At 50.9% G+C, this 27,087-nt stretch overlaps 1 protein-coding gene across 7 annotated transcripts; it reads left to right on the top strand.

The window, feature by feature from the left end:
• Positions 1-2,095: 2,095 nt before the first annotated feature.
• Positions 2,096-26,813, top strand: SLC6A12 (solute carrier family 6 member 12). 7 transcript variants are annotated; one of them, XM_045198417.3, is made up of 16 exons: positions 2,096-2,221; positions 4,260-4,357; positions 6,907-7,181; positions 11,825-11,959; positions 14,906-15,046; positions 15,358-15,445; positions 16,441-16,573; positions 17,885-18,019; positions 19,433-19,536; positions 19,883-20,007; positions 20,394-20,506; positions 21,035-21,172; positions 21,903-22,005; positions 23,475-23,575; positions 24,058-24,228; positions 25,434-26,813. In XM_045198417.3, exons 3-16 carry the CDS (start codon positions 6,968-6,970, stop codon positions 25,575-25,577), a joined length of 1,845 nt encoding a protein of 614 aa, XP_045054352.2. In that variant the 5' UTR covers positions 2,096-2,221; positions 4,260-4,357; positions 6,907-6,967; the 3' UTR covers positions 25,578-26,813. The 7 variants fall into 7 exon arrangements, with proteins under 7 accessions (XP_045054352.2, XP_045054397.2, XP_024412511.2 ...); XM_045198462.2 differs by lacking the exon at positions 2,096-2,221 and adding an exon at positions 2,579-2,735 and having other exon boundaries at positions 19,484-19,536; XM_024556743.3 differs by lacking the exon at positions 2,096-2,221 and adding an exon at positions 2,579-2,735.
• The last annotated feature ends 274 nt before the right edge of the window (positions 26,814-27,087 follow it).

The following is a 27,087-nucleotide window of genomic DNA, read 5'->3' as shown; positions in this document are numbered from 1 at the left end:
TCCAGGAGAGGGAAGGCTGAGATCATTTTTTCCCCTCAAGTTGCATCCATCCATCCATCCATCCATCCATCCATCCATCCAATAAACATTGAGTGCCTACTCTGAGCCAGCACTGTATTAAATGCTAGAAGCAGAAGCAAAGACTTATGAAATGTGACCCCTGCTCTTTAGATATTCAGAGTCTGGGAAACACTATGCTGCAGTGGAACAGGCGTAGATTTTAGGAGCCAAGAGGCCCAGGTTCAAACTCTCGCTCTGTCGTTCACTAGTGTATAGCTGTGGGACACCTCAGTTACTTTTTATCCACCCAAAGTTCTCAACTGTAAAAAGTGGCTAACAGTTCCTACATTTCAAGGTTCTTATGGGGGTTAAATGGGGTAACATGTACTTAGCCTGAGTTAGATGCTCAGGAAATAGGTTCCACGCCAGGCCCTCTGAAGGCAGGCATGGGGGTCAAAGATGAGAAAATTCTGTGGGGCTCATGGTTTTCACTGCAGCAAGATTAACTGATTTACCTAACCATATTCCATCTTGTCCTGGACCCTTCCCAGTCTGGAAACGGCTCAGTCTTAGGTGGGCTTTCCAGGTAATTTAGGGACCCCACCTTTTGCACAGACGGGGATCTCTGGCCTCCAGGGGTTTGCTGATTGGTCTGAATACCCAGTGGGGGTTGGCAGTGGCAGGGCTTAGGGTGGGCATGAGTATGTGCGGGCTCAAGTTAAAGGGAGGCCCAGTCAAACAAGGCAGCTGCTCTCCCACATGGTGAAGGAGAGATGACGAGACTGCTGGGCCCAGCATATCCCCAGGTCCTCCCAGAAAGCGTGACACATCGTAGGCATGAAATAAAATTTGTGAATGAATGAATGAGCCAGAAATTCAACCTGTGCCTAGTCTGATTCTCTTTGTTCTCTCTTCCCTTCATGGAGAGGCTGAGTGGGTACTTTGTTCTGGAATAGCTGCATGGACTTTGATGGACTTCCTCTGCAGGAAGCTACAGGGGTGACACATGGTGGCCTGACATGTGGGGACAGGGCAGATGCAGCAGCGCAGGCCGCACCACCCCAGGTGAGCATGGGGGTGGCTGCGGTGTGAGTTCCAGCTACTCTGCCTGAGCTGCCCCAGCCTACCTGTGCTTTCACAGAGGAGAAGGTGAGAACTGAGACTCACTCTGGGTTTCCCTTGATGGGGAAACCCACAGGAGGTGCTGAGAGGGGCCTGAGATGCAGTGAGGGGGTGCTTGATGGAAAATTACAGACAGAGATTCTCACTTCAAGCCCAGCCCTGCTGGGCAGTTCTTAAATGCAAAGGGGAAGCTCATGCAAAGGGAAATTTCCCTTTCTCCCCACAACTTCCCCTCCTCCACACCATCTAGAGCTGAAGAAGCATCTAGAGCTGAAGAAGCATCTTCGTTGCCTTAAACGAGACACTGGCTGTTCTGACTCAATGGGCCTGGTACAGCCCTGTCTCCAGCACTGGGGAAGTGTGCTCCGGAGCAGCGACAGGACCCTGTTCTGGAGAAGCTCACTGGGCACACAGCGCAGGGCACACACTATTCCATATAGTTCACCACTGACGGCTGCCAAGCAACCGGACAAGTCTCAGCTGTGAACCTTAGTGCTGAGAGGTGCCTGGAGCATTATTACACTGCCTGGGACCACATAGTCTACCACGCCAGCCCCAGCTTTCAGAGGAAACAACGAACACCTACAACTCCCCTTGAGCACCTCTGAATTATCCTCAGCAGTTTACCCTATTGTTTCAGCCCTCACAGCAATTCTGCAAAGTGGATATTGTTACCTACCTTTTACAGAACTGATAAACAGAGGCTCAGACCCTTGCCTAGCTGGCACGACAGGTAAATGACAAGAGGAAGGGTCCAAACTCAGGTCTCACTGCAAACCTGTGTCCCTCGGGTTCCTTGAGGTGTGGTCTGAGCACTTTCTCTAGGAAAATCCCAAGGAAAAGGGTGGTTGTTGTGAAGGTCCAGAGCCTGCCTTGAAACCACAGAGGGCAGGTACTTGGTGGAAAAGTCCAGCATGTGATTCACCCTCCTCCTGTGCTCTGTCACTGAGGCCAACTCCCCTTCTGTGGTTCTCAGTTTCCAGCCTGGGAGTTGGTGGCTCCATCCTTCTGCTCTGGTGAGAGAGGGCTGTCCCCTGCCTGTACGTTCCCCTCTCCTTACCCCACAGAAGCAGCTGGTACCGGTACCAGGAGGGGCAAGGTGAGAAGGGGGTAGTGGGAGAGGGCAAGGAACAAAGGGAAGGGAGATGAGTCCGGCTGGGAGGGGTCCTTTTGGGACAGTGCCACGAGGAGAGCAGCAGGGGCTATAGGGAGCGTGAGTGGGGGTGGGAGCCTCAGGACAGAGGGCTTGACTTATGAGGTTAGATGTTGTAATTCTGGTTCACAAACTTTTGGCCTCACTCCCTCTTGTTGTTTGTGGTATTTCTCTGCCCCTTCACTTTCCAATACACTCACACTCACACTCTCTCTCACACACACACACACACACACACACACACACACACACACACCCCAGTTGTCTTCTGTCTGGGAGCCCCAGGACATGGCTCAGGTGGGATTCTGAACTGGGTGGATGGGAGAAGGAGTGAAGGTGGAGGACAGCTTCCCTTTCAGGTCCTGTCTCTCCAGTATTCCTGTGGTGGCTTCCCTGGGGCTCTCCTAGGGACCTGAGGCATGGAGCTGAGCTGACCACAGGAACCGACACCGGGGCTGAGGTGAGCAGGAGGTGGAGGGCTGGGCCCGCCTCCACAGGCTCGGAGAGGGTCCTCAGACAGGCTGCTGGAGTCTGAGGCCTGAGAGGCAAGATTGTGACAGTGTGTGTGTCTGTGGTGCAAGGCACGGGTGCCACAGCACAGTCTACTGCCTGGGGATCTCAGCACAAGGGGTGTCCCCGCTCCCTCTCTCCCCCACAGCATCTGAGTTGCTTGGGGACAAGCCTGGTGAGAGAAAAATCGGTAGATGAGGGGATGGCCACAGGAAGTGGGTGAAAGAGGGGGTGATCACCTGACTGAGAGGGAGAAGGAAGCAGACAGTGCCCAGCAATGTGGGAGGGAGAGCAGGTGGTAGAAACCTCAGCCATTCCTGAAGGCCCATGGCCCGCAATCAGCGATCAAAGTGAGGGGCTCCTGCCCTTCCCCTGCCAGCAGAGTGGAAGAAGGGAGCTGCTTGGCTCAGGGGAGGCATGGGCATGCTGGCGCCTGAAGGGGGTAGTGAGAGGCTGACAGAAGGTGCAGGTGGCCACCAGCCAAGTTAAGCAGCCCCCAGGGTGTGAAGGACTAGAAGGGAGCCAGGTTTTGGTGCCATGCACACAGGTATGTGTGTGCAAAGGGACGTGACGGGAATGGCACCAGTGTGTGTACGGAAATGGGAGCTGGTATGTGGGTGTGGGCTGAAACAGGACCTGGGGTGTCCCGTGCTGGCCTGGGATGTGATGGGGCTGAGCTGGGGTCCCAGCAGTTCATGGGGCGTAGTGTTTCCACACTTGCCTGCTCCTCTGCCAGACCCTAGCCAGGCTCTGTCCACGTGCCTGCCTCCTACAAACAGTTAATTTGGGACTTGCTAGCCTTTTGAATATTTCCCCGATGGGCAGCATTCAGCCCTGTGTGGCTGTTGGTGTCTTCACTTCTGGAGGGTGCTGAGGTATGGTGAGGCCCACTGCATGCCCCCGGCCCTGGCCCCAGCTTAGCTGAGCAGGTGGGCAGCCTGGGGAGGGGATGCCAGGGGCGGGTGAGGGTCAGAGCTGGGGTGGAGCATTGGGAAGGGGGAGATCTCTGGAATTCATCTTGACTGTGGATAACACTGTTGGTCATTCCTAGCAAATGGGCTGAAGTAGAAGCGCACAGTGGGGGCAGGGTGAGGATGGCCAGAGAGCCAGGTGTGCTGTCCTTTTGGCTTTTAAAAGTAACCCCAAAAGGAGACCTTGGTACAGTTTGTTTTTATGCCTAACATCTTCCTGGACATTTCTTCCCTGAGTCTAACTTGAATCCCGCCTGCTGTAATTCAAGCCTGTTTCCCCCAGACTTACCATGGCTCTGGGCCACATTTTCTTTCTTTCTTTTTTTGTTTTTACTACCATTTAGTCCCCTTATACCCCCCTCACCCCGGCAACACCTTTTCTTTTTAGAAGCCCTTGTTTTCATTCTCTCAGTCTGGTTTTTCATTTTTACCCATAAGTAATGATCCTCCCAACAACATTTTTTAAAAAGATCCTCACCCAAGGATATGTTTATTGATTTCAGAGAGAGAGGAACGGAGAGAGAAACATTGACGTTGAGGGAAAAACATCGATCCGTTGCCTCCAGTACACGCCCCAACCGGGATTGAACCAGCAACCTAGGTATGTGCCCTGATGGGGAATGGAACCCACAGCCTTTTGGTATACAGGACGATGCTCCAACCATTTGAACCACCTGGCCACGGCTCAATAACCCTTTTTTTTTTTTTTTAAATGTCACATTAGTGTCAGTTCATCATGTTCTCTTTCTCTACGCTCTCTCTGTGAGACAGCTCAAATCCTGTGCCCAAACTGGGTTCTGAGATTTGCTGCCCAATCCCACACTCTCCTCTGTTTTCTCCTTCATTTACTTTTTCCCCTCCTCCAACTGCTGAGGACAGCTTGGCCCTGAAGTAGCTGCCCCTGGTCTGGGAACAGTAAGGCTTGTCTTCTGACCGTCCCCTTGGGGACTCTTGTGCTTAGACTCACCCTGAGCTGAGCCACCCTATGGCTTGGCAAGGGAAGGCAATCATCTCTCCTCATCTTTTGTGGATCTTATTCTTGTCCCTTGACCTCCCAACACCTCTGTTGAGCAGGGTCATTCTCTCCTCCAGGGAGGCCTAAAGCCTAGGGAGGAAGTGTGAGTTGCCTAAGGTCACACAGCAAGGTAGAGTCTCAGCTCCATACCTACTGTATTGGCAAGTTTATTCAAACCATTCAAAAAAAACTTTACTGAGCATCTGCCTGGTGTCAGGTCTTGTTTTTAATTTCTCTCAGCATTTCCTCATGTATAAAGTGGAGTTAATAGTAATACCTACTTCAAAGATTTATATGAAGGTGAAATTTAATAATGTATATAGAGATGTGTATGTTTTTAGGACAGTGCTTACTCAAATGTTAACTTTGGTTACAATTATTAGCTAGGTCTGGGCTTGGGTTTCTGTCTGGTGCTTTTTTCATCAATGTGTTTTAGTTCGTTCGTTCGTTCATTCATTCATTCATTCATTCATTCATTCATTTAATAAAGATTCGGAGGCCATTCCTCAGGGTGCCCCAGCCCCAATTCTGTAGCAGCATCCACATTGGTTCAGGTATCACCAACTTTTCCCTGGGGCCAAACTACCCTGTTCTTTTAACCTGAGGTTCTGGTTCTCAAGGCCCCCTGAGGTCTGCTGCTTACTCTGAACCTGCAGCTCGCTCCATTCCCTATTCCACTCCTGCTCCTTATATCAGAGGCTGAGGGCCTCTGGTTTCCACTGGGTGCCTCTCCCCTCATCTTCCCTCCTGAACTGAGCTTGCAATAGCAGCCTCTGAGTAGGTGCCAATGCCGGAATTTCACCCTGACATGCTTTCCCATTCCTGGGATAACCTGCACCCTTCAAGTCACCTTCAAAAATTTCCATAACCTCAAATGGCTCCTGCCACACCTTTTTAACCAACTGGGCTTGGGCTGTTGCCTGGGTTAAAAGGACTAACAAATAAACACAGACTCTTCTTTTAGGAAAAAGGATCCTTTGTGTTTCTCTAGAGCCTTGGAGGAGCATGGAGCACTTGGCAGCCCCCAGGCCCTTGATGCCCCAGTGCCCTTCCTTCAGAGGCAAGGGACAGTGGATGGGTGGGTGCTCGCCTCTGCAGCCTGGGCATCTCCTCCTGGCAGCTCCCTGGAAACAGAGGCAGAGATAGCTTCAAGGAGATTGTGGGGTGCAGGGGAGAGAGGGGAAGGCAAACAGGGATGTTTAGATACGGCACCAGGGTGCAGCCATTGTCTCATGGCAGTTGACAAACAGACTATGAGTGGGCAGGGTAAAACTGGGAGCGGTCCACGTCATTTTCCTGGAAGCCCAGGGAATTTTGGGCTCTTTACGAGGGCGGGGAGTAGTGAAGGGCAGTGACCAGCATGATGAGCAGCCACTTCTGGGTCTCCCTTGAGGGGACCACTCTGATCTGGAGAAGACCACCACCCAAGGGAGAATTGTTCTGGGACCCCCTTCTACCACCAGGACCCCATCCCTCATCTGACAGAGGTACAGCTGAGAAAAAGAGAACCCGCTCACCCTTGAAGGTCTACAGTCGGCCCTGGCACCAGCCCTAGTCCTCATCTGGCCTTGTGTAGAGGCCCCACCTTCCCCTTCCCTCCCAATCAGCATCTCCAGCTAGCTGGCTCCCATGTTTACCCTGCCTTGGTCGATCACCCTGGCACAGGGATGAGCACACAGCGGGCCGGGGCCGACCATTCAGTCGCCTTGGCAATACCTGCCCTTTGACCTCCTGTCATCCCTGGCAGCCTTTGATCCCTTCCGGCCTGGAGGCTGGAGGCTGGAGGCTGAGGAGCTAGTGCAGACAGGCGGCTGGCTGCAAAGATCAAAACAGACTTGGAATAAAAGGTTCCAAACCTGGGTTTTAATATAGTCCTAAATGGTTTTAGGCAAGTCACTTCACCTGTCAAGCCTAGATTTTCCCATCTGCAAAATGGACAAGTGAAGATTTGGTCCCTATTTGTTCTCAGAGTATGAGAACAGAGTGTAACTTTAGGTGTAAATATCAGTGACAGCTTTGGAAGAAAATCAATATTAAAGCAATATTCCAACATTAAAGCAAAGATTAGGATGGAGAGAGCAGGGGTGGCGGGAGTGTGTTGGGGTTGCACAGATCATTCCTTCCCCTCCTACCAGGCTGTGCCTCTCACCGTCCTGGCCCCGCCCAGCTCAGCGGCCTTGAATACGTTCCGTGGCTATGGACAGAAAAGTAGCAGTCCACGAGGATGGGCCTCCTGTGGTCTCCTGGGTTCCCGAGGAGGGAGAGGAGTTGGACCAGGAAGGGGAGGACCAGGTGAAGGATCGGGGCCAATGGACCAACAAGATGGAGTTTGTGCTGTCAGTGGCCGGGGAGATCATTGGGCTGGGCAATGTCTGGAGGTTTCCCTATCTCTGCTACAAAAATGGAGGTGGTGAGTTCATTTTGAGGTAGGCGTGGTGGGGAGAGCTCTGCCCTGAGAGCCAGGCAGTGCTACCTGGGTGCCTCCTGCCTGGGCAGTGTGGTAAAGTGCAAGGAGTCTTGAATGGAGTTGGAGGACTTGAGTTCGAGTTCTAGCTCCACCACTGGCCTCAGTGTCTCCCTCTGTGACATGCCAGTGACACCCCACAGGGCTACCGTAAAGATGAAAGGAGGCAACAGCAGGACCCAGGAATCTGAGTTTTGAATAAGTTCCTTCATTCCTCTGTATAAATGTCAGCTCTTGACAGGATTCATTCATTTATTCAGCTAACATCACTGTGGGCCTAACATGTGCCAGCCACTGTTCCAGATGCAGGACAGAACATATTCTTTGTTTCGTATTCTAGTGGAGGCTGGCAGATGGCAGGCACCTAGTACAATATGTGGTATGTCCAGTGGTCATGAGCGAAAGGGTGAGAAGCAAAGCTGGGAAGAAGGAGAGGGAATGCTGGGTCAAGGGGCTGGGGGGAGGGGTTTCAAATGTAAAATAAAGTACCAGTTTGGTTTCAGTGAGGAGGTGACATTCGAGGGAGGTAATGGAGCCCTCTTGGGGATGGATTCCAGGTGAGAGACATTCCAAACAGAGGGAACAGCGGCTCAGGTCTTGCAGGCTCTGCTGAGTGAGTTGGAATCACTGAGGAATTTCGATTAAAGAAAAGATATTATCTTGTCTGTCTATGATTTTTTAATTAAAGAAACATAATTTCATTATTTTTCATCACTGGTAGTAAGAATGAGCAGGGACAGGGTAGGGAGGGGCTGGAATGATTTTTCTAAGTGTACAATGACATGGGCTTTAGTGTACTCACAGAATTGTGCAACCATCACCACCATCGATTTTAGGGCCTGTTAACAGTTGCTCCCCACCCCTTCTCTTCACCAGCCCTCGCCAACTGCTCATCTACCTTCTGTGGCTGTGGGTCTACCTATTTGGGATGTTTCATAGTTCTCTGAAGTTATTTGTGACTGGCCAGATCCATTTTTGCTTTTTGAAATAACAGCATTCTTCTTGTGGAAATAGTATATGTTTATAGTGAATATTAGAAAGGTTCTGAAGGAAAAACAAAGAAACATTCCCATTTAAAGATAACCATTGTTTAGAAAATCCTTTTAAACACTACTTATATTTAATTTGACAAAATTTTACTGAGTATCTATCATGTATCTTGCTCTGTGTTTTAAAACTTATAGTTATTATTACAAACTACTTGGAGCAATGACTCCAGAGAAATAGAAATGGGATTTGCTGGGCAGGTCAGGGCTACTTTCAGAGCCAAGGCGGGGAGTGGGGGCTAAGGCTGGGCCAGAGATGAGGGGAGGCAGAAAGAAGGGGTGGGGTGGTGACCTACTTCCTTGTCCCAGGCCACAGTTTCATGGACACATAAGATGTTAGAGCTAGAGCTAAAGATGATCTAGACCAAGCCCTCATTTCATAGAAGAGGACACAGGGAGTTCAGGGAGGGGGTTAAGGAGTTCAGCGACTCGGCCAGAACCACGGAGCTGGGTGGTCGCTGTAGGCCCTAGCAGCCAGATCACTGCGTGTGCCTCACCTTGTCATCTTAAAAGAAGGGGATGTGGCCAGGTTCCAGTGCCCACCCTGCCTCTGTCCTGCCTGGTGGCTGCAGCTGTGGCCATGACCTCTGTACTAGTCATGGGCAGGGTGCAGAGATAAGGACCTATGACAGTGCAGTGACACTGGGCTGAGCCTAAGTCATCTGCGAAATGGCAGGACCAGGCCACATTTCCTGTGCAGGGTCTGGGTTCACCTCTGTCACCTGTGCTCTCCCTTAGCTCTGTCCCAACGTCACTACTTGCCCCCATCATGTGTCCTTCATCTGGAGCAAGAGGGGCTGAGTGAGTCAGGGGTTCCTATCAGGGCCACTGGTCTTTGGGGCTCTAGGAAGATAGCATTGAAGGTCCAGGAATTAATTTCTTTGTCTAGAGGGAACATGACTTCACAGACTGACCCGAATGTCTATTTTTTGCTTTAGGCTAAAATTGTACTCACTGTGGTAATATGGTTGACTTGAAGCTGACCATAAGCCCTGGTTGGCAGTTAAATATAGTTTTGACTAATATATTAATAAATAATAATTAATTAATAACTAATGATTATTAATATTAGTTAAAATTGGTTCCTAATGGATTACTAATTAATAATGAATTAACTGGTAATTAATTATTAGTCAATACATAGTTCTGTAGAGAAAAATCTTTCAAAAGGGATAAAAATAATAAATTCATTGGTATAATAATTGGTCATCAAACTAGATCATCCTCAAGAAATTATTCAATCCAAAAGAGAGCTTTATGAGTTTCTGAATTTCCTGACTGCCAGTGAGTGCGTGGCAGAGATAATGAGGCATACCTGAGTGCAGAGGGAGGGGGAGCTCACACAGGCCTCCAGTCACCCTACGTGCAGAGGCCCCTGCGGGCACCATGGACTGCCGGTGCCCGTGGCTGGGGCGGGGGCCCAGGAAACTATGAGCCAGGATCACCTCCAAAGCAAGGGTTCTGAGAAGCTCGCAGAGGGGAGGGCATTTGCAGGGATCACGTGTTGGGAATCCAGGGAGAAAGCCAAGGATGGAGGACACCCCTACAGCCCATTCAGACCCGCCCTCCTCCCACTGTCCCCACAGGCCCAGGCCCAGTGCTGCTCTTCCTGGGTGGACTCCACCTCCAGCTCCAGGCAACTGGGGGGCTGAAGTCTACATTTCAAGGCCAGAACTGAAGCCATTTCCTTTACACAGTGGGTGGGAAGGAGCCTGTGGGTCACGTGCCCCCACAGACTTGCTGTAAAGTGCCTTCTGGGAGTCCTCCAGCCATGACCCTTCTCCGGAGCACCACCCCAAGCTGAGCCCCTGCAACTATCTAAGCCCCATAAGCCAGAGTCGGTGGTGGTAACTAGCCTGGTGTTCACCGAAGCTCAGGTGTTACTCCTGATGTAAAGGCAGGTGCTGTTACAAAGGACTTCAGAACTCAGATGAGAGTTACTGACTGGTCATGGCCCCCAGGGCCTAGAAGACCCTCCGTGCTTCTCACAGGCTGCTGATGGGAGTGAAGTTCGGGTACTTGAGTTTTGGAGGGCAGTTTGGAAATGCATGTCACAGACCTCAAGAAAAATGTTCATACCTGAAATGTAGAAAGAACCCAATGTCTGTGTGTGGATGGATGGACAAACAAAATGTGGTCTGTTTGTAATGAGCATGTTATTCAGCCTTAAGGAGGAAGGACATTCTGACACATGCTACAGCATGGTTGAATCTTGAAGACATCATGCTAAGTGACTAAAAGGATAAGTCCCGTGTGGTCCATTTTACATGAGGAGCCTAGAACAGGCAGATTCAGAGAGAAAGAATGGGGGTTAGCAGGGGCTGGGAGAGGAGGAAGGGGAGCTGGTGTTTGATGGGGACCGAGTTTCAGGTTGGGATGGTGGTGGTGACAGTTGCACAACAGTGTGAGGGTACTTAATGTCAGTCAAGTGTACACTTAGAATTGATTAAAGCGGTAAAATTCATGTTAGGTATAATTTACCACAAAAAAGCCCCTCCCCCCAAAAAAGCGTATTCCCTCTGACCCACCAATTCCTCTACTGGAAATTCATACTAAGGAGCAAATTGGACAAGTGCACAAGGGTGCAGGTGAGGGTCTGTCACGGCAGTAAGCACCAAGAAAGTGTTCCGTGTTATCACTGGGAGATAAACGATAGCCATCCACCCCGGCACACTTCAGAGGCGAGGCATGAGTTTTTGTGACTGAAGGGTACTGTGGGCTTTAGGGCTGCCTTCAAATCCACTCATATGTAACTTGCTGGATGTCTTTCAGGCCCGGCCTCCTGCCAGGGCCTGTAGGTCAGTGCCTGATCCCTGGCTGGCTTACAGCCCAGTTCCCGAGAGTTGGGCTGAGCAGAGGAATGGCCTTCTCTGCTGAGAGCCCAGGTCAGATCAGAACCAGGAGAAGGGAAAAAATCCCTCTGAAAATTATTAGAGGGAAAGTAATTTTTCCAAGGTGGTGGTGTTTTTTTAAATTAAAAAAATATGGTTATTGATTTTAGAGAGAGAGGGAGGGAGAGAGAAGCCCTGCTGTGAGACAGAAACATCAATTGATTGCCTCCCATACACAGCCCGACTAGGGATCGAGCCTTCAACCTAGGCATGTGCCCTGACTGGGAATCGAACCCCCAACCTTTTGGTGTAGGGGGTGATGCTCCAAGCAACTGAGCCACACCAGCCAGGGCTGTTTGTTTGTTTTTCTCTAAAATGTAACAAACTTGATAATTTAATAAGCATATCAAATTATATAGAACACATGTTTTTGTTCCAAAAATAATAAATTGACTAGATCTGTGAAGCACATTGAGCAAATAAATAGTGCATATATTAGGATTCCCACTGAAATTTCCTTTCAGAGACCTCTCCTGTCCTGAGTAAGGTTCAGACTGGAAAATTTCTGCTGGTCCCTGGGCACAGACAGGAGGAAGTCGACCCATGTCCCTGGGAGGGGTGAGGAGGGACATGAAGGATGCTGGGGTTGGAACACAGGTCTCTGGAAGAGACCTAAGGCTGAAAGGCTCAGCACCTGCCTCTCCCTCTATAGGAGCCTTCTTCATCCCCTACTTCATCTTCTTCTTCACCTGTGGCATCCCGGTGTTCTTCTTGGAGGTGGCATTGGGCCAGTACACCAGCCAAGGGAGTGTCACGGCATGGAAGAAGATCTGCCCCCTTCTCCAGGGTGAGTGCTTTCCCTCACCTGCCTCCATCTCTCTGTTGACTCTCCCTTCCTATTGCTCACTACCCTGTCATTCCTCCACTCTCATCCTGTGCTGAGTGTTGTGGGGGACACAGGAAGCCTATTCAGGCTTTGTGGGGCCCAAAGCTTATAAATCCCGAGGAGGAAGGCACTCCTCAAGAAAGTCAATGCAGAGTCACAACTGAAAAATCAGGACTGAAGCTTCATCTTCGGCAGCTTCATGATAAACATCTTCCTGTGTACATGGTGTGGTCCCAGACATGCCTCCAAAGTGTATAATACTAGTGATGATGATGATGGCTAATATCTGTCAAGCCCTGCCATGTGTCAGGGCTCATGCCAGCACTTCCCGTACAGTTCCTATTCTAACACTCCAGTAATAACTCGAGTCACCTCATTTTGTAGGTGAGAAAAATAAGCTCATTCGCTAAGGATTCCAACCCAGGTCTATCTGAGCTGAAGGTTCATGCTCTTTCCTTTGTTAGGGACAGCTTCTGTCATCCTCTCTGTGCATCTGTTGGCACTAATGTGAGCAGCCCGGAGTGTTTGTCCACCACCCCCTCTAGAGTGGATTAGGCCAGCCCCCTGGGGGCCAGTGGGAAAGAAACCCCAGGGGTCTCCTTGTCCCTGAGTTTCCTTGAATATTTGAAATGGAGAAAGGACTCTTTTCCTCACGTCAGCCCCTGAGGGAGCCCCAGGGACCAGGCTACCTAGGGATGCTGACCAGCTTAGGAGGCTGGACAGAAGTGGGTGTAGTGGGAGACCCTGCTCCGCTGATTAGGGGTGTGGAGTGGGGCAAAGCTGGTTCCTCTTGGGGACTCCATGGGGCTCCTGCAGGGGCGAGGTGGACCTTGGCCAGCCTGGATTCCGCTCTGGAGTTCTGGCCCCAGGCAGTAGCCTAATTCCCACAGGGCGGAGGCAGCTCATGGAGGCACAAGCAGGACTGGCCTCTTGGGAACGCAGGTACTAACTTCAAGGGGGCACCAGGGACAGGGGTGCGAACCCAGCATTGGAAGGATGTTCAGGAAGGCACTGCTGCTCCCTCCTTATTTTCTCAGTTATAGAGACCCCATGGTGTAGGGTCTCAGGGAGTCGCTCATTCAAGTTGTGTGCACCTATGTGGGTTGGATGGTCCAGGCTGCTTCCTATACCTGCCCTCCGCCTGCCTAACTGCCTCCAACCCACGTCCACCCTCCCAGGGAGCCTGTGCACACCGGGCAGGGCACCCACACCCACCTCCTCCTTCAACTTACACACAGGCTCAAGCTTCTTCCCCGACCTCATCCCCAACCTCAGAAATGGGCCGTGCCCCTTTCCAGCCGGGCACCAGGCCTCCTAGTGTGTGGATGGGGCCGCTGGGACCAGCGGGCAGTGGGAGCACAGCGCGTTCCTGCCACACAGTGGCCGCTTGTTTAGTGTGTGGGTCTGTGAGCTCTAAATACTTCGCTCGGTGGCTGCCAGCTGCCCCCAGAGACCCCGTCTCCATCGGAGTCTTGCCCTCTGGACGCCCAACCCAAGGCTGCCCTGGGTCCCTGTCCGCCCCACCCCAATGGCGCGGACCCCTCGCAGAGACCTTCCCTGCCGCCCCCCCCCCGGCCCCCCCCCCCCCCCCCCGCAGGAACCCTTCCTGCCTCGGGTGCAATTTGCCAGATTTGCCAGGCCAATGGGAACAGACAAGCCGGGCCGGCTCGTCTGGCACGGGGTGGAGGTGGGGGGCGTTGTTGACAGTCAGCACCGATTGTTCCGCCCGCTCTAGGGCTGTCTGTAGTTCCCCACCCCCGCTTCTTCATTCCTTAGTTCTGGAGCGGGACTTTCTCCCGCACCGAAGGCAGGACGAACCGGGTCCTCTCCAGGGCGGGGCCCTCGCGCAGCTTTCACGCCTCCTGACTCGCGGCCTTGGTGACTTGATACTTTTAACTTTGCTGTGGCGAAGACCCCGCTCTCACAGGACGCAGGCGGGGTGGGTGGGGGACTGCGCCGGCCCTTGCCCCCTCCCAACCCAGACTGGTCGTCCTGGGAGACAGGCTGCGCCCGAAGCCCCCACTGCTGTGCGGTGTTAAAGAGCATCCTTTAAGCTCCGCCCACACTGGAGGGGTGGGGTGGGGTGGGGCGGGGCAACGGTGGTGGAGGTGGGCACGACCTTGAGGCTGAGCAGGCTTCAGCGGTCTCCACAGCCGTCACAGCTCTGTTCCTTGCCGTTTTCTTCTGGTTTTGTCTCTTATTTTCAGACTGATTCTTACCAAATTTTCCCGATTTGCTACTGTGTTCTTCCTGCCTTTTAAAAAATTTTACAGGTAATGCATAATTGTAACAGAAAAACTAGACAATGCAGATAGGCAAAAAAACCTTAAAACAGTGAACTCAAATCCTATCACCTAGAGCAGCGATTTTCAACCAGCGCACCGCAGTACCTGCTTATGTAGTCAGCGGCACGGACGTCTTTTCACTACTCTGTCAAATAAGAAATGACGCAGCCAACACGGCTGTCCAGCGTGAATGAATACAATTTATACCTATTTTTGTCAGATTGGCAAAAAATATATATTTTTGGTGTGCCGCAGAATTTTAGTAATTAGTTCATGTGTGCCGTGAGATAAAAAAAGGTTGAAAATTGCTGGTCTAGAGAACCACTGGTTAACTATTGGATGATGGTCCTTCCAGAATTTTCTCATAAAAAAAAAGATATGCATTCAAATACAGATTACAAAAATGGGAGGATGCATAGGATATTGTTCTGGAATCTGCTTTTCTTACTCAGAAAAATAGGCTGCAACTGGCTTCTCAGGGCAGTAAACCAGCCAGTGGTTCTCCTTGTGTAGCACCCAGGACCCTAACCCAACTGGCAACTTCTAGGTAACTTTTTTGGGCTGACATTGATCTCTTGGGTTCTCTTGGTTTTTCGGCCCCTCCCCCACCCCACCTCGGAAGGCATTGGTTTGGCGTCTGTGGTCATTGAGTCCTATTTGAACGTCTACTACATCATCATCCTCGCCTGGGCCCTTTTCTACCTGTTCAGCTCCTTTACCTCTGAACTGCCCTGGACGACGTGTACCAATACCTGGAACACAGGTATTCATTGTTTCAGCCTCCGGGATGTGGGCTGTCCCTAGGGGCCTGGACTGTGGTGACTGGATAGTGTCAGAGGTTGGCAGGGTGGAACCAGCAGTGGCAGGCATATGGGGAGGGGGACTGATCCCATGAACCACCTGAGCAGCCAACTCCTGATACTTCTGGGGTGGGGGCTTCAAAAGAAGCCCTGGGGACCTGGAATGATGGGGACCACCAGGCTGAAAGGCCACAGGGTCAGGGGTACTAGGGTGTGAGGGCATCTTTCCTCATCTGGTCCCTAGCTAATTCATTCCTCACCTTGTCCCCAACAGAGCATTGCATGGACTTTCTGAACCGCTCGGGAGCCAACACAGTGACACCCTCTGAGAACTTCACCTCACCTGTCATGGAATTCTGGGAGTAGGTGTTGGCCTGGTTGACAGAGGGCAGGGGACCTCAAGCAGAGGAAGTTTGGATGTCTGAGGCCTGGGATTTTGGGTGCAAGTTTAAGGCTTTCTGTGCATGTTTTCAGCACTTAACCCCATCCCACACATCAATGAGAGATGTGGGAATGCTCACATCTACCCACAGGTGTCCAACTACAACTCCTAAATCCCCCTGTGTGCACCCAGACTCACACATTTATCCATGTCAGCCGGCATTCTCACACATGCCTCCCCATACCCTCACATTCTCACACATGCCTCCCCATACCCTCACATTACACCCCACATACCCACCAAGACTTACACATCCACCCACACATATCCCCTGGTGTGCTGGAAACAGTCTGGACCAGCTTGGGAGAGCTGATTGTGCACATCCTTTCCCAACTTCATGTTCAGTCATGTTGGCCAAGGTGGGAGTATTTACACCTCGGAAATTGGCAAACCCTGCATTCACACATTCACCCTCCCACATGACCACTTAGATCCTCACACTCACCTGTGCCCACATACGTCCACTTGCACTCTCATGCATTTCCATCACCCCCATACACCTCTTTAGACACTATCACACACTGGGCCCGCTATTTGATAACCATACACTTGCTCATTGACCTGCAGCTATAAATATTTACCCTCCATATACTCATTCACACATTCCTTACCTCCTCTTTCTCTCTCTCTCTCTCTCTCTCTCTCCCCCCCCCTCCCCTTCCCTCCAACGGAAAGGTCCGAGTGAGTTAGAAAAACAAAGACCCTATGGTATTACATGATTTGGCCTTCAACAGTCAGGGACACAGACAACAGGTGAACATGGCAGGGCCATGAGAAGGTGGAGTGTGTGGGGGCAGGGGAAGCCTAGACTGTGAGATCTGTGGGGTCAGCTCTAAGAATCAGGAGACTTGATGATAGAGGCAAGTTGTCCCCTTAAGCCTTTCACTTGGTCATTTATTTTTTCCAACCCATCAGGAGACGTGTTCTGGGCATCACCACAGGCATCCATGACCTGGGAGCCCTGCGCTGGGAGCTGGCCCTGTGCCTCCTGCTTGCCTGGGTCATCTGCTACTTCTGCATCTGGAAGGGGGTCAAGACCACAGGCAAGGTGAGGTGTTCTGCCTTCTGGTAAGCTCTCTGTGGCCTCCAGAATCCTTGGGGACACCTGCAACATCTCTCTGGAGAACTGAAAGAAAACGTAGTTTAAGGGAGAGGCCTGTTGAGAATAGGGGAAGTTGTTGAAGGCAGAGTTTAGTTCAATACAAGGAAATACAAGGAAAGGCTTTCTTTTTCAATATGATTTTAAAAGACCTGTTTACATAAGTAATATACAGAGCAAAATAAGACACACAGGAGCACCACAGTCGGAGCTGAGCACCATATGAGTTCCATCAGCATGGTGGCAAGTTGGCTCCACTAATCCCTTCTTAAAAATTTTGCTGGGTTGCCTTCTTGTTTCCTCTACATGCGTAGCTGTATCTGTTACATGTGCGTATTACACAATTAGGATCAGATGCTCTTATGACTTGCTTTTTGTGTTTAACAACAAACACATCAAGAAATATTTAGCTTGATCTAGCACATGGAACTGCCTTTGAGGTGGTGAGTTTCCAGTCACTGAAGGGGTTATAGCCAAGAGTGGACAAAGGGGCTTATTGTATGAACAGAGACAGCTCGGTTTTGAGCCTTATTTCCAAGGCACAGAAGCTGAGACTGATGCTTCATGCTTTTCAAAGCCAAGAGCAGACAGATACCAACTTCTCTGGCTAGCCTGCTACCGCAGCAACTGCCCGCTTCCATGGATTGTGGAAATAATAATAATAATAGTGATAGTAATGACAAAAATAGGAATAATAATAATAATAACATGGACAGTGCCACTACCTCGAGTAAGGGGTTGAGTGTGGTCAGGGACAGAGCAGGTCTCCCTCTGAGTGTCCCCAGTATCCCAGAGCTCAGGCCATTGATGCTCCCCCACCTTGAGCCTGGAAAACTCCAGTCTCAGTTTCCTCACAGATCACTGTACAAATCTGCTCCCCGCCCCCTTTCCCCAGAGGACATGGGGAGAATAGGCAGGATAAGGGGTTAAGGGAGACCAGATTCTGGATTTAAAAATAGTCCTCGAAATGTTACAGCTGGAAACTTGTACCCCTCCCTGTCCTTCCTCTCCCCTTGTGCCCTGCTAATGAGTATCTTGTACTCTGCTGGGGGAGCCCAAGGCCCACTGGAATGTAAAAAGAAAGGTGTGGGAAGTTTTGTGTGTTCACCCCTCTCAGTGTGTCTCAGAAGGTGCTGCACACTGAGCTAGGTATGGCTCGTGCCTCCTGGGGAGGGGTGACTGGGAGACCACTGCGGATTCCCTGTCACCTCCTGGCTTCTGTGACGCACCAGGAGTTATTCAGACCTGCTTTCCTTCCAGGTGGTTTATTTCACAGCCACATTTCCCTACCTGATGCTGATCATCCTATTGATTCGAGGCATCACGCTTCCTGGAGCGTACGAGGGCATCATCTATTACTTGAAGCCAGATCTGTCTCGTCTGAAGGACCCCCAGGTAGGAACTGTGCTTGGGAACATTGCCCCAAATATCCCTCACCCCAAACCAGGTCTGTACTTTTGAAAATCTTTGGTTACTTCCTTTTGGTTTAAAGACAATAGATGTCCACTGGAGAAAAATTAATATGGAAGAAAATTATGAAAAAGGAACTGAAAATCTCTTGTAAACCCACCCACCACTCAGCTGCAACCTCTGTTAGCATTTTAGTATATTTCCTTCCAAAACTTTTTGGAAGGAAATATACTACCCACATGGTGTGTGTGTGTGTGATAAGATAGTCCAGATAATTATATATAGAGATACATGTTTTTTCACTTAAATTATATTGTAAGCATTTCCCATGTTATTAAATGTATTTGTAAATGTCATTTTTAACACTTGCATAATATTTCCCTTGTTCAGCATCTGTTCATTCATTCATTCAACCAAAATGTCCTGAGGCCCCATTAAGTGCCAGGGATTGCGGTGCTGCCGGTGTAGGGGTGCGGTGGGCTCCGTGCCTCTGAGCGCTCACGCCTGCAGCAGGTACCGCCACTTACTCACCTCTCCCCCGTGCTTGGACACGTAGGTCAGGCATTTTTATAATTGTATATACAGCCGCAACAACACCCGTGTTTAAAACAACACCCGTGTTTAAATCTTTGATCACGTCTCTGATCATTATTTCCTGACGGTAGTTAGACGTGAAATTACTAAGTCTCAAAGAGTGTGCACATTTTAAGGTTCTTGAACTGTACTGGCTTTAGAAGAAGGTAGACTTTCACTGCCAGTGTTTGAGGGTACCCTTCTTTCTGCAATGCCCATGAGAGATTCAATTATAATTTATTCCAATCTTTGATAATTTGACATGTCAAAATAATATCATATTGTTGGTTTAATTTTATTTTTCACTACTATGAGGTTGGACATTTTCCCACATATTTATTGACCTTATGTTTCCTGCTCTGGGACTTGTCTGAGCACATTCTTGGTGTCCACTACCCACCCCCTCACCAGGAGTCTTGGTGTTTTTTTCTTTACATTTTAGTGGCACGGCCCCTACGCCCCAGCAGGGCTGCTAAGGCGCACTCTGCTGGAGAATGGGTGGAAATACAAAGGCCTCTCAGCTCCCCTGCAGAGGGCCCCGCCTTTTCTGGAGTAAGACCAGGGGTGACACATTCCACCTAAGAAATTCAGTAACACGCTCTTATTTGGTGTTTACTCAGGGCCCATAGAACCAGGTTAACAGTGGGCCCTGCTTGTGAGAGGGGGCATGTTACTGGAGAGCAGGGATGTAAGTCACTCTCAGGGAACACTGACTGGGCCAGTGAGTTCTGTGGGGTGAAGGGTCTGGGCTTCTGGTAGCCCCAACTCCAGACCCTGCGGGGCTCCCTCTGCTCTCCCTTACCGCTCTCTTGGGGTGTCCTGTAGGTGTGGATGGACGCAGGCACCCAGATCTTCTTCTCCTTCGCTATCTCTCAGGGGTGCCTGACAGCCCTGGGCAGCTACAACAAGTTCCACAACAACTGCTACAGGTAGGGACCTTGCAGGGACCCCCTGACTGGCCTTGTCTGAGGAGGCGGGTACTGGCGGAAGGCCCAGCCTTTCTTCTTTATTATCGGGGAGCTATAGGGTGTGGGAAACTGACATTATGGGCTCATTTCCCAAACTGAATTTCTTTCTTCCTCCCTTTTCTTTCTCTCTTTCCTCCCCTCACCTTCTGAAACCCCATCTTTCTCTTTATCTTCCCATTTTTATTTCCATTCACTCTTCTTTTTCTCTCTCCTCTTTACACTCTTACTGTCTCCTGATCTCTCCTCTCATGGTGGATTTCTTTCTTCCTTCTTCTTCCTGTTTTATCTGCATTCACCCTGCCGGCAGGGACTGCATTGCCCTCTGCTTCCTGAACAGTGCCACCAGCTTTGTGGCCGGGTTTGTGGTCTTCTCCATCCTGGGCTTCATGTCCCAAGAGCAGGCAGTGCCCATCTCTGAAGTGGCTGAGTCAGGTAGGTGCCACTTTTCTGTCTGGAACCTGAAGGGAAGGAGGGTCAGAGAACACAGATCCTTCTACAGAAAAGCAGGGGCCCTATGACCCTTGTAGCATCTGAGGCAGTGCTAGGCACAGAGCAGGGCCTGCACAACCATGGGAGGAAGGGGAGAGGGGTGGGATGGGTAGATGGACCCACAGTTGCATGCACGGATGGGGACCTGGGTGGATGGGTAGACAGCATGCTCCCCAGAACCTGGGAAGAATAGAATAATGAGTGGAACCACCCTGCCCTCTTGAACTACCCCCATTACACACACATGCACACACGGTGCCTCCAGAGAGGGCCCTTCCCTGAGGACAGTGAGAGCCCGGGGTTGTCCTGACTGTGCTGTGTCCTGGCAGGTCCTGGGCTGGCCTTCATCGCCTTCCCCAAGGCTGTGACTATGATGCCCTTATCCCAGCTGTGGTCCTGCCTCTTCTTCATCATGCTCATCTTCCTAGGGCTGGACAGCCAGGTTCGTCACCCCAACCCAGCCCTGCCTCGCCCTGCCTTGCTGACCGTCTCTTCAGCTTCTGCATTTCCTGGCTTTTCCTTCCTTCAAATTCCTTTTCTCCCGACCTGACAGTCCAAGACCCTTTCCACTGTCCAGGGCTTGTCCTTAGGGTTAGTTGGGTGGCCCCAGACCTCGAGACCCTCTTTGGTGAGGGGGCCACTTGCTTTGTTCCCCCACACTGAACCTGCCCCATACGTGGCTGTCCCCTCCTAGATGGCCCTCCAGCCTCCTTCCAGCTGCTTTGCTCAAGCTGCATACCCTGCTCCTGTAGCCTTGGGGACAGAACACATATCCCCTCTCCAACTGTCACTGCTGGGACCCTCTGTTGTGGATATGTGGCTAAGGGTGGAGCTGGCCCATTTCTGCCCTTTGTACCCTCCCTGTACTCCTGTGAGTCAGCAGGATAGAGTGGGGTGAGAGGAGGCTGGGGCAAGGCTGTGCCCAAGAGCAGGTGGCCCCTCTCACCTCAGCTTCCCTCCCGGCCCACAGTTTGTCTGTGTGGAGTGCCTGGTGACAGCTTCCATGGACATGTTCCCCAGGCAGCTCAGGAGGAGCGGGAGGCGAGAACTCCTCATCCTGGCCATTGCGGTTATGTGCTACCTGATAGGGCTACTCCTGGTCACTGAGGTGAGTGGGGGCACTGGCTGCAGGCTGGGCTCTGGTGGGGAGGGAGCCATGGGGGACCCTGCTGACCCTTCTTAGAGCCACACTTTTGTCATCTGCTAAATGGGGGGTTGACACCCTTGAAGTGAGCCTGTAGGGACCACACAGTGGAACCCACCTGTGTTCATTAGCTCTCTTTTGGTTTCAAGTGACAGAAACCAAATGCAAGCTGGCTTAAGCAGAAAGGGGAGTTTGGGGATCAGGTAGAGATATTTTGTTTTAGGTACAGTTGGACCCAGTTGCTGTGATGATGTGGTCAGAAATGTCCCTCTCTATCTCCTGGCTCCCCTCCCCTCTAGTGACTGCATTCTCCTCCAGATTGCCCTCCTGGCATTAAAGAAGGCTTACCCTCTGCCCCCTGCGGGCCCCGAGGAGAGAGTGCCCTTTTCCTGAGAGTGTAGCCCATGCCCAGTTATGGCTCTTCTTCAGGCCTGGAGCAGGGAGAGCGCTGGTGGGCGGGAGAGACGATACCTGTCCACCGCAGGCCCCAGTGTCCTCTCAGATGCTAGAGTTGTTGTCCTAATGTTAAATGAGGGGTCAGAAGGCAGGCAGAGGTAGGGCAGACTCCTTTCAGATGCAAGGAATAACTTCCCACGGGCCCAGGTGGGTGTTTGCCCCGTTGCTGTGTGGTAGAGTGTGTCCCCTACCCCCACTGGCCGAGGCCTCAACCCCCCATCCCCTCCCTTCTCCACAGGGTGGGATGTATCTCTTCCAGCTGTTTGATTATTACGCTTCCAGCGGCATTTGCCTACTCTTCCTCGCAATGTCTGAAGTAATCTGCATCAGCTGGGTGTATGGTAAGTGAGGTGGGGGGAGAGGAGCCTCTGGAACCCAGCTAAGGGTGGGGCTTGCCCAGGATGTGCTAGCCTCTGGTTCTATATGTTTTTGTATTGCCTTCTGGTTCTTTTTATTTGGGAAGTTTATCCATCTCTGGGAACACATAAGTTTCTAATTATACAGGTAGAGCAGGGATGATGGCCACATTGAGTTCGTTGAATGGGAAGGGTCATTATAAATAACAGTGGATAGTAGTTTGTTTTGATGCAGAGGCTGCCAGAGGTTCTCCCCCAGTGGGAGCTGTCGTTAAAAGGAACCTCAGGGCCACTTATTCTGATCCTCTGCAGATCCCCACAGTCCCTTTCAAATTTATCACCCAGACTTTGCTTGAACACAGGAAAGCCATTCCCGTGTTTTGAGGTCCCTTCTCCATGGTGGCTGTTGTGCATTTCTTTCTTACACTGAGGTGGATTGTGCCTTCATTCACCTCAGTCCATTCACCTCACTTCTTCCACATCCCTGGCCCCTCCACTCAGAGATAACTAACCGGGCTGCTGAATGCTGTCATATCCACGCTGTACTTGTGCCTGGTAATAGCGGGGGGAGAAGCCTCTAGCTACTGAGCCCATTCACTGCTGTGCACAAGCACTTGCCACCTCACAATCCACACAACAGCCCTTTACAGGGAAAAGTGGGGCTCAAAAGGTTTTGGCTCTTTCCCGAGCTCACACAGCTAGGAAGTGGAGAGGCCACCATCATTCCTCAGTTCTGCCTGGTTCCACTGTACCAGGTTGGGTGGGCACAGTGCCAATGTCACAGGGCTCAAGGCAGAGAGGGTAAGGGGTGCCATGTACTGTGGCCTCGGGACGAGCAAATGTGAACACCTGAAGACATTAAACAAAACCAAACAAAACCAGTCACTGTTTTCATGCACACAAATCAACCCTCTCACCACGCTGCAGTGAGAATGCAGAGGGTTCCCCTGGAGTCTAGAATCGGACTTCCCAGTTGTGACCTGGCCCTCCCCTCCCCTCCCCTCTCCTCCTGTCCCCTCCTTCCCATCCCTTCCCAGCAGTGACCTGGCCCTGTGCTCCAGCAGCGGCACACTTGCTGCTTTGCCATTTTGACTTGAAACCAAATTCACCTTTGCTCTGCAGATAAACATTTACACAGCGTTGAGCCCCATTTCAGGCTCACACCCTCCTCTGTGGCTAGGACAGTGGGGTCTTCATCCCAGGACAGGGGGACGGAGACTGCACTACGGGGTTGGGTGACCCCAGGGCCTCCCGGTTTGCTGGCAGCAGCTCCTTCTCCATCCCCAACTCCCTGTGCTGTGTCAGGGTGGAAGGCACCCACCTCATTCACATGCCCTGATCCACTTGCCCCTCAGGGTGGGGGCAAGTGCACAAAACCAAGTGAGTCCTTCCCAAATACCCATGAGCTGTTTTCTACCCTTCTATTCTCATTTTCCCTCCACTCTGCCTGGCAGGGGCAGACCGTTTCTATGACAATATTGAGGACATGATTGGCTACCGGCCATGGCCCCTGGTAAAGGTCTCCTGGCTCTTCCTGACCCCTGGACTTTGCCTGGTATGTGCCCACCCAGCTACCCCTTAATTCTCTCCTGCCTCCAGCAGACTTGGGGAGATGAGGAACTGGATGCCTGAGTTCTGAGCTCTGTCCCTGACTGTCCAGGGAGGCTGGTCATTCCCTCTGAAGTATTGGTTCCTTGCCCTTCCTTTCTGGGGCCATCTCTCCATGTGTCCGCTTTACCATCATTATCATCTATTCCAATTCCTGCTCCACCCCTTTCCTGCAACACCTCCACCTATCTGTCCAACTCTCCATTATTGCTCTCCTTGTCTGCTTAGAGCTCCTCCATCTCCTGTTCTTTCTCAGTCCTTGATGCAAGTGGTGCCTGGGCCTATGGTTTGCAAATGGCTTTTGCTCTTCCACCTCACAGAGGTACTGCAGTGGTTTGACTTGTCCTGTGTCACTGGTTATTTAAGTAGGTGAGGAGGGAGTCTCAGTAGCTCTCTTTCTCATCTGTGTCTGCCCCTCCATCTGTCTAGGCCACTTTCTTCTTCTCCTTGAGCAAGTACACACCTCTGAAATACAACAACATCTACGTGTACCCTCCCTGGGGGTACTCGATTGGCTGGTTCCTGGCTCTCTCCTCCATATCGTGTGTCCCACTCTTCATCATCATCACCCTCCTGAAGACCCAGGGCTCCTTCAGAAAGGTAGGGGCTGGGGAAAGTGACCCATTAAAGAGGGTGCAGAGCGAGGTGGGACTCCAGGAAGCACGGGACTGTGGGGCCAGCTCTGAGTGTGGGGCAGCCCTTCAGTCTAAGGGGACCTGAGAGAGAAGGGTCTTTGAAGACCAGTCCAATAGTTTCATTTTCAGAAACGTTCAAAAGTTTCAGAGTCCTAGACCTTCAGAATCTGACCTCTAGAAGATCATCTGGGCAGATTAACCAGTGGTAAACTATCAAAGGGTTAAGAGGAAACTGCACAAAAAAAGAACATAAATTATAGAGCACAGATTCCTTGCTCTTGGGAAACTGATATACTAGCTGCCATGGCTCATTCCACACACAGTTTCCCAGCTTCTTTCCTTATCTTCACCCTGTCTGGGGAGCCATGTGGGAAAGCCTTCCTGTTTAGAGTTTGGGACGTGCCTTCCTAAAAAGGTGCATAGCCAGTGTTCTATAAAGTCATTACGTCTATCAAAATCTATGTGGCCTACAAGTGGCAGAAAGCTCGACCTGCAATAAGCCATGAGGCTTATTTTTTTCTTTCACATCTAGAAGATCAGAGACAGGGGTTGCTGGCATTTCATTCATCTGCTTAAAGGGGCCAATAGGGAACAAACTCTTCCTACATTCCTGCACTGCCATCATGAGCATGTTGTGTCTTCATCCTATGCTTGTCGCCTCATTGTCACAAGAAGGTTGTCATGAGTCCAGCCATCGCATCAGCAGTCAAGGCAAGAAGGGGGAGAAGATGATACCCAAAACACCAATAACGATAGTAATGTAGTAATACTACTAGTAAAAACAATAATAGACATTGAGCATATAATAGTAATACTATGAAAAATAGTAATAATAACAAAAATAGATAGTTATCAATGATTTATCCTGTGCCAGGCACTGTTCTGTGAGGTGTGCACTCTTATTATTCTCATTTTTACAGATGAGGCAGAGAGGGGTTAAATGGGTTGCCTAAGATGGCACAAGTAACAGAGCCAGAGATGGAACCCAGTTCATACTCTTAATCACTATGTTATTGCCTCGTCTCAGAATATTTATTGATTTATTCGCTCACATGGTACCGAGCTGCCCCCGTGTTCCTGGCTCTGTGTAGGCCCAGGAGATACAGACGCAAGGAAACATCTTTGCCTCTCTCACCAACAACTCCCCCTCGTTTCTTCTTCTCTCCACAGCGCCTGCGGCAGCTCATCACCCCTGACCCCAGCCTGCCACAGCCCAAGCAACACCTGCATCTGGATGGTGGCACCGGCCAGGACAGTGGCCCCTCCCCAGTGAAGGAGGGACTGACTTTTGGGGAGAAAGAGACCCACTTGTAGGGTGTAGCTGAAAGCCAGGTGGCTACTGAGCCAGGAATCTGGGTCAGGGCCACACTCTCCCTCAGTGGGCAGCCTTCGCCTCTGTCCCTGCCACAGCCCTGCTGAGAACACCTGTGATGGCTGTGGGCAACCCCAGCTGAGGCAAGACTCCCTCCTCTCCTCTCCTGCACTCTCCTCTCCAAGCAGCTTCTCTTGGTGGCTGAAGATGGTCCTGCTGGAACATGCCACGCTGTGAAGTGGCTCCCTGTGGAACACACTGTCTTATTTGTAAAGGAGGGTGGTCTTTCTGGAGTTCACCATCTGATTATAACACATTGCATTGTGAGGGATCTCCTATGGCAGGGGTGTTTCCTGTTAGAGTTTACCATATTGTGCCTTGGGAAGATAGTGCCAACTGGAACCCATATCATGATCTGATTCAGAGAGCATGATGGAGCACATCCTGTTGGAAGTGGCAACTGAACACGCCACATTGGGTTCTGACATTCCGTTAGAGTGTGTCCTTCACTGGGGTTAGCATCCTGGAGTCCAGGGGCAGAGGATAGAGGATCAGCCAGGAGGCAAACGTTCGCATGCCGTCATTGTGTTCAGTTTTCCCGGAGGCAGTCTCTCCAGGTACCCCTACCTCCGAGCTAGTCTTACACTCTTCCCAGAATGTTATTACCACCTGATGGAGAGTTGGAATGGAAGGGACTAACAGATAATCCCTGGACTTTGGAAATATGTGGCGTGCATGTCCTGTGCCCAAGATGGACATTGCTAATTGATCATCAATTCCTCCCCACCTCATAATCATTCCAAATACAGTGCTCCAGGCAGCTCCGTTTGCCATCCTGCTTTTGTCCAAACCCCTGACTTCAGGGACGAAGACCAAAGAGAAAAATGACTTTCAAGTTCACATGCCTCAGCACCAAAGACACAGCCAGAACCTGGCCTTCTGGTTCTTAGGCCAGTGTGGCTCCCACTACCCACTCCTGCTGTAGTTAACAAGCATGTATGGATTGCCTGCCCCATGCACTGCCTTCTGTACCTCTTCCATGTCTGGTCAGTCGCACTGTCTCAGGGAGGAGGGAGAGAGGCCCCTCCTTTGAAGGGGTGAGTAGCTCTACCTGGATTGGTGCCCCCACCATGGTATTTTCTCTGCTAGCCCCCACTCGTCTGACCAGATTTCCTCTCTGGGTCCTTCATTTTTTTTTTAATCCTCACCCAAAGATATGTATTTTTACTTTATCCTTACCCAAGGACATTTTTTTTCCATTGCTTTTAGAGAAAGAGGAAGGGGGAGATAGATATACATCGATGTGAAAGAGAAACATCGATTGGCTGCCTCCCATGTGCGCCTGGACCCAGGATTGTACACACGATTGGGGGCACAACCTAGGTATGTGCCCTGACTGGGAACCAAACCCACAGCACTTCGGCTATAGAACAACACTCCAACCAACTGAGCCACACCAGCCAGGGCTGGAGGATATGTTTTTATTGCTTTTAGAGAGAGAAGAGAGAGAGA

This window comes from Desmodus rotundus, chromosome 3, assembly GCF_022682495.2.
Source record: "Desmodus rotundus isolate HL8 chromosome 3, HLdesRot8A.1, whole genome shotgun sequence".
In the NCBI taxonomy this organism is placed as follows: Eukaryota; Metazoa; Chordata; class Mammalia; order Chiroptera; family Phyllostomidae; genus Desmodus; species Desmodus rotundus.
Note: the sequence above shows the minus strand (reverse complement) of the source record. Positions and strands in the feature narration are given on the sequence as shown.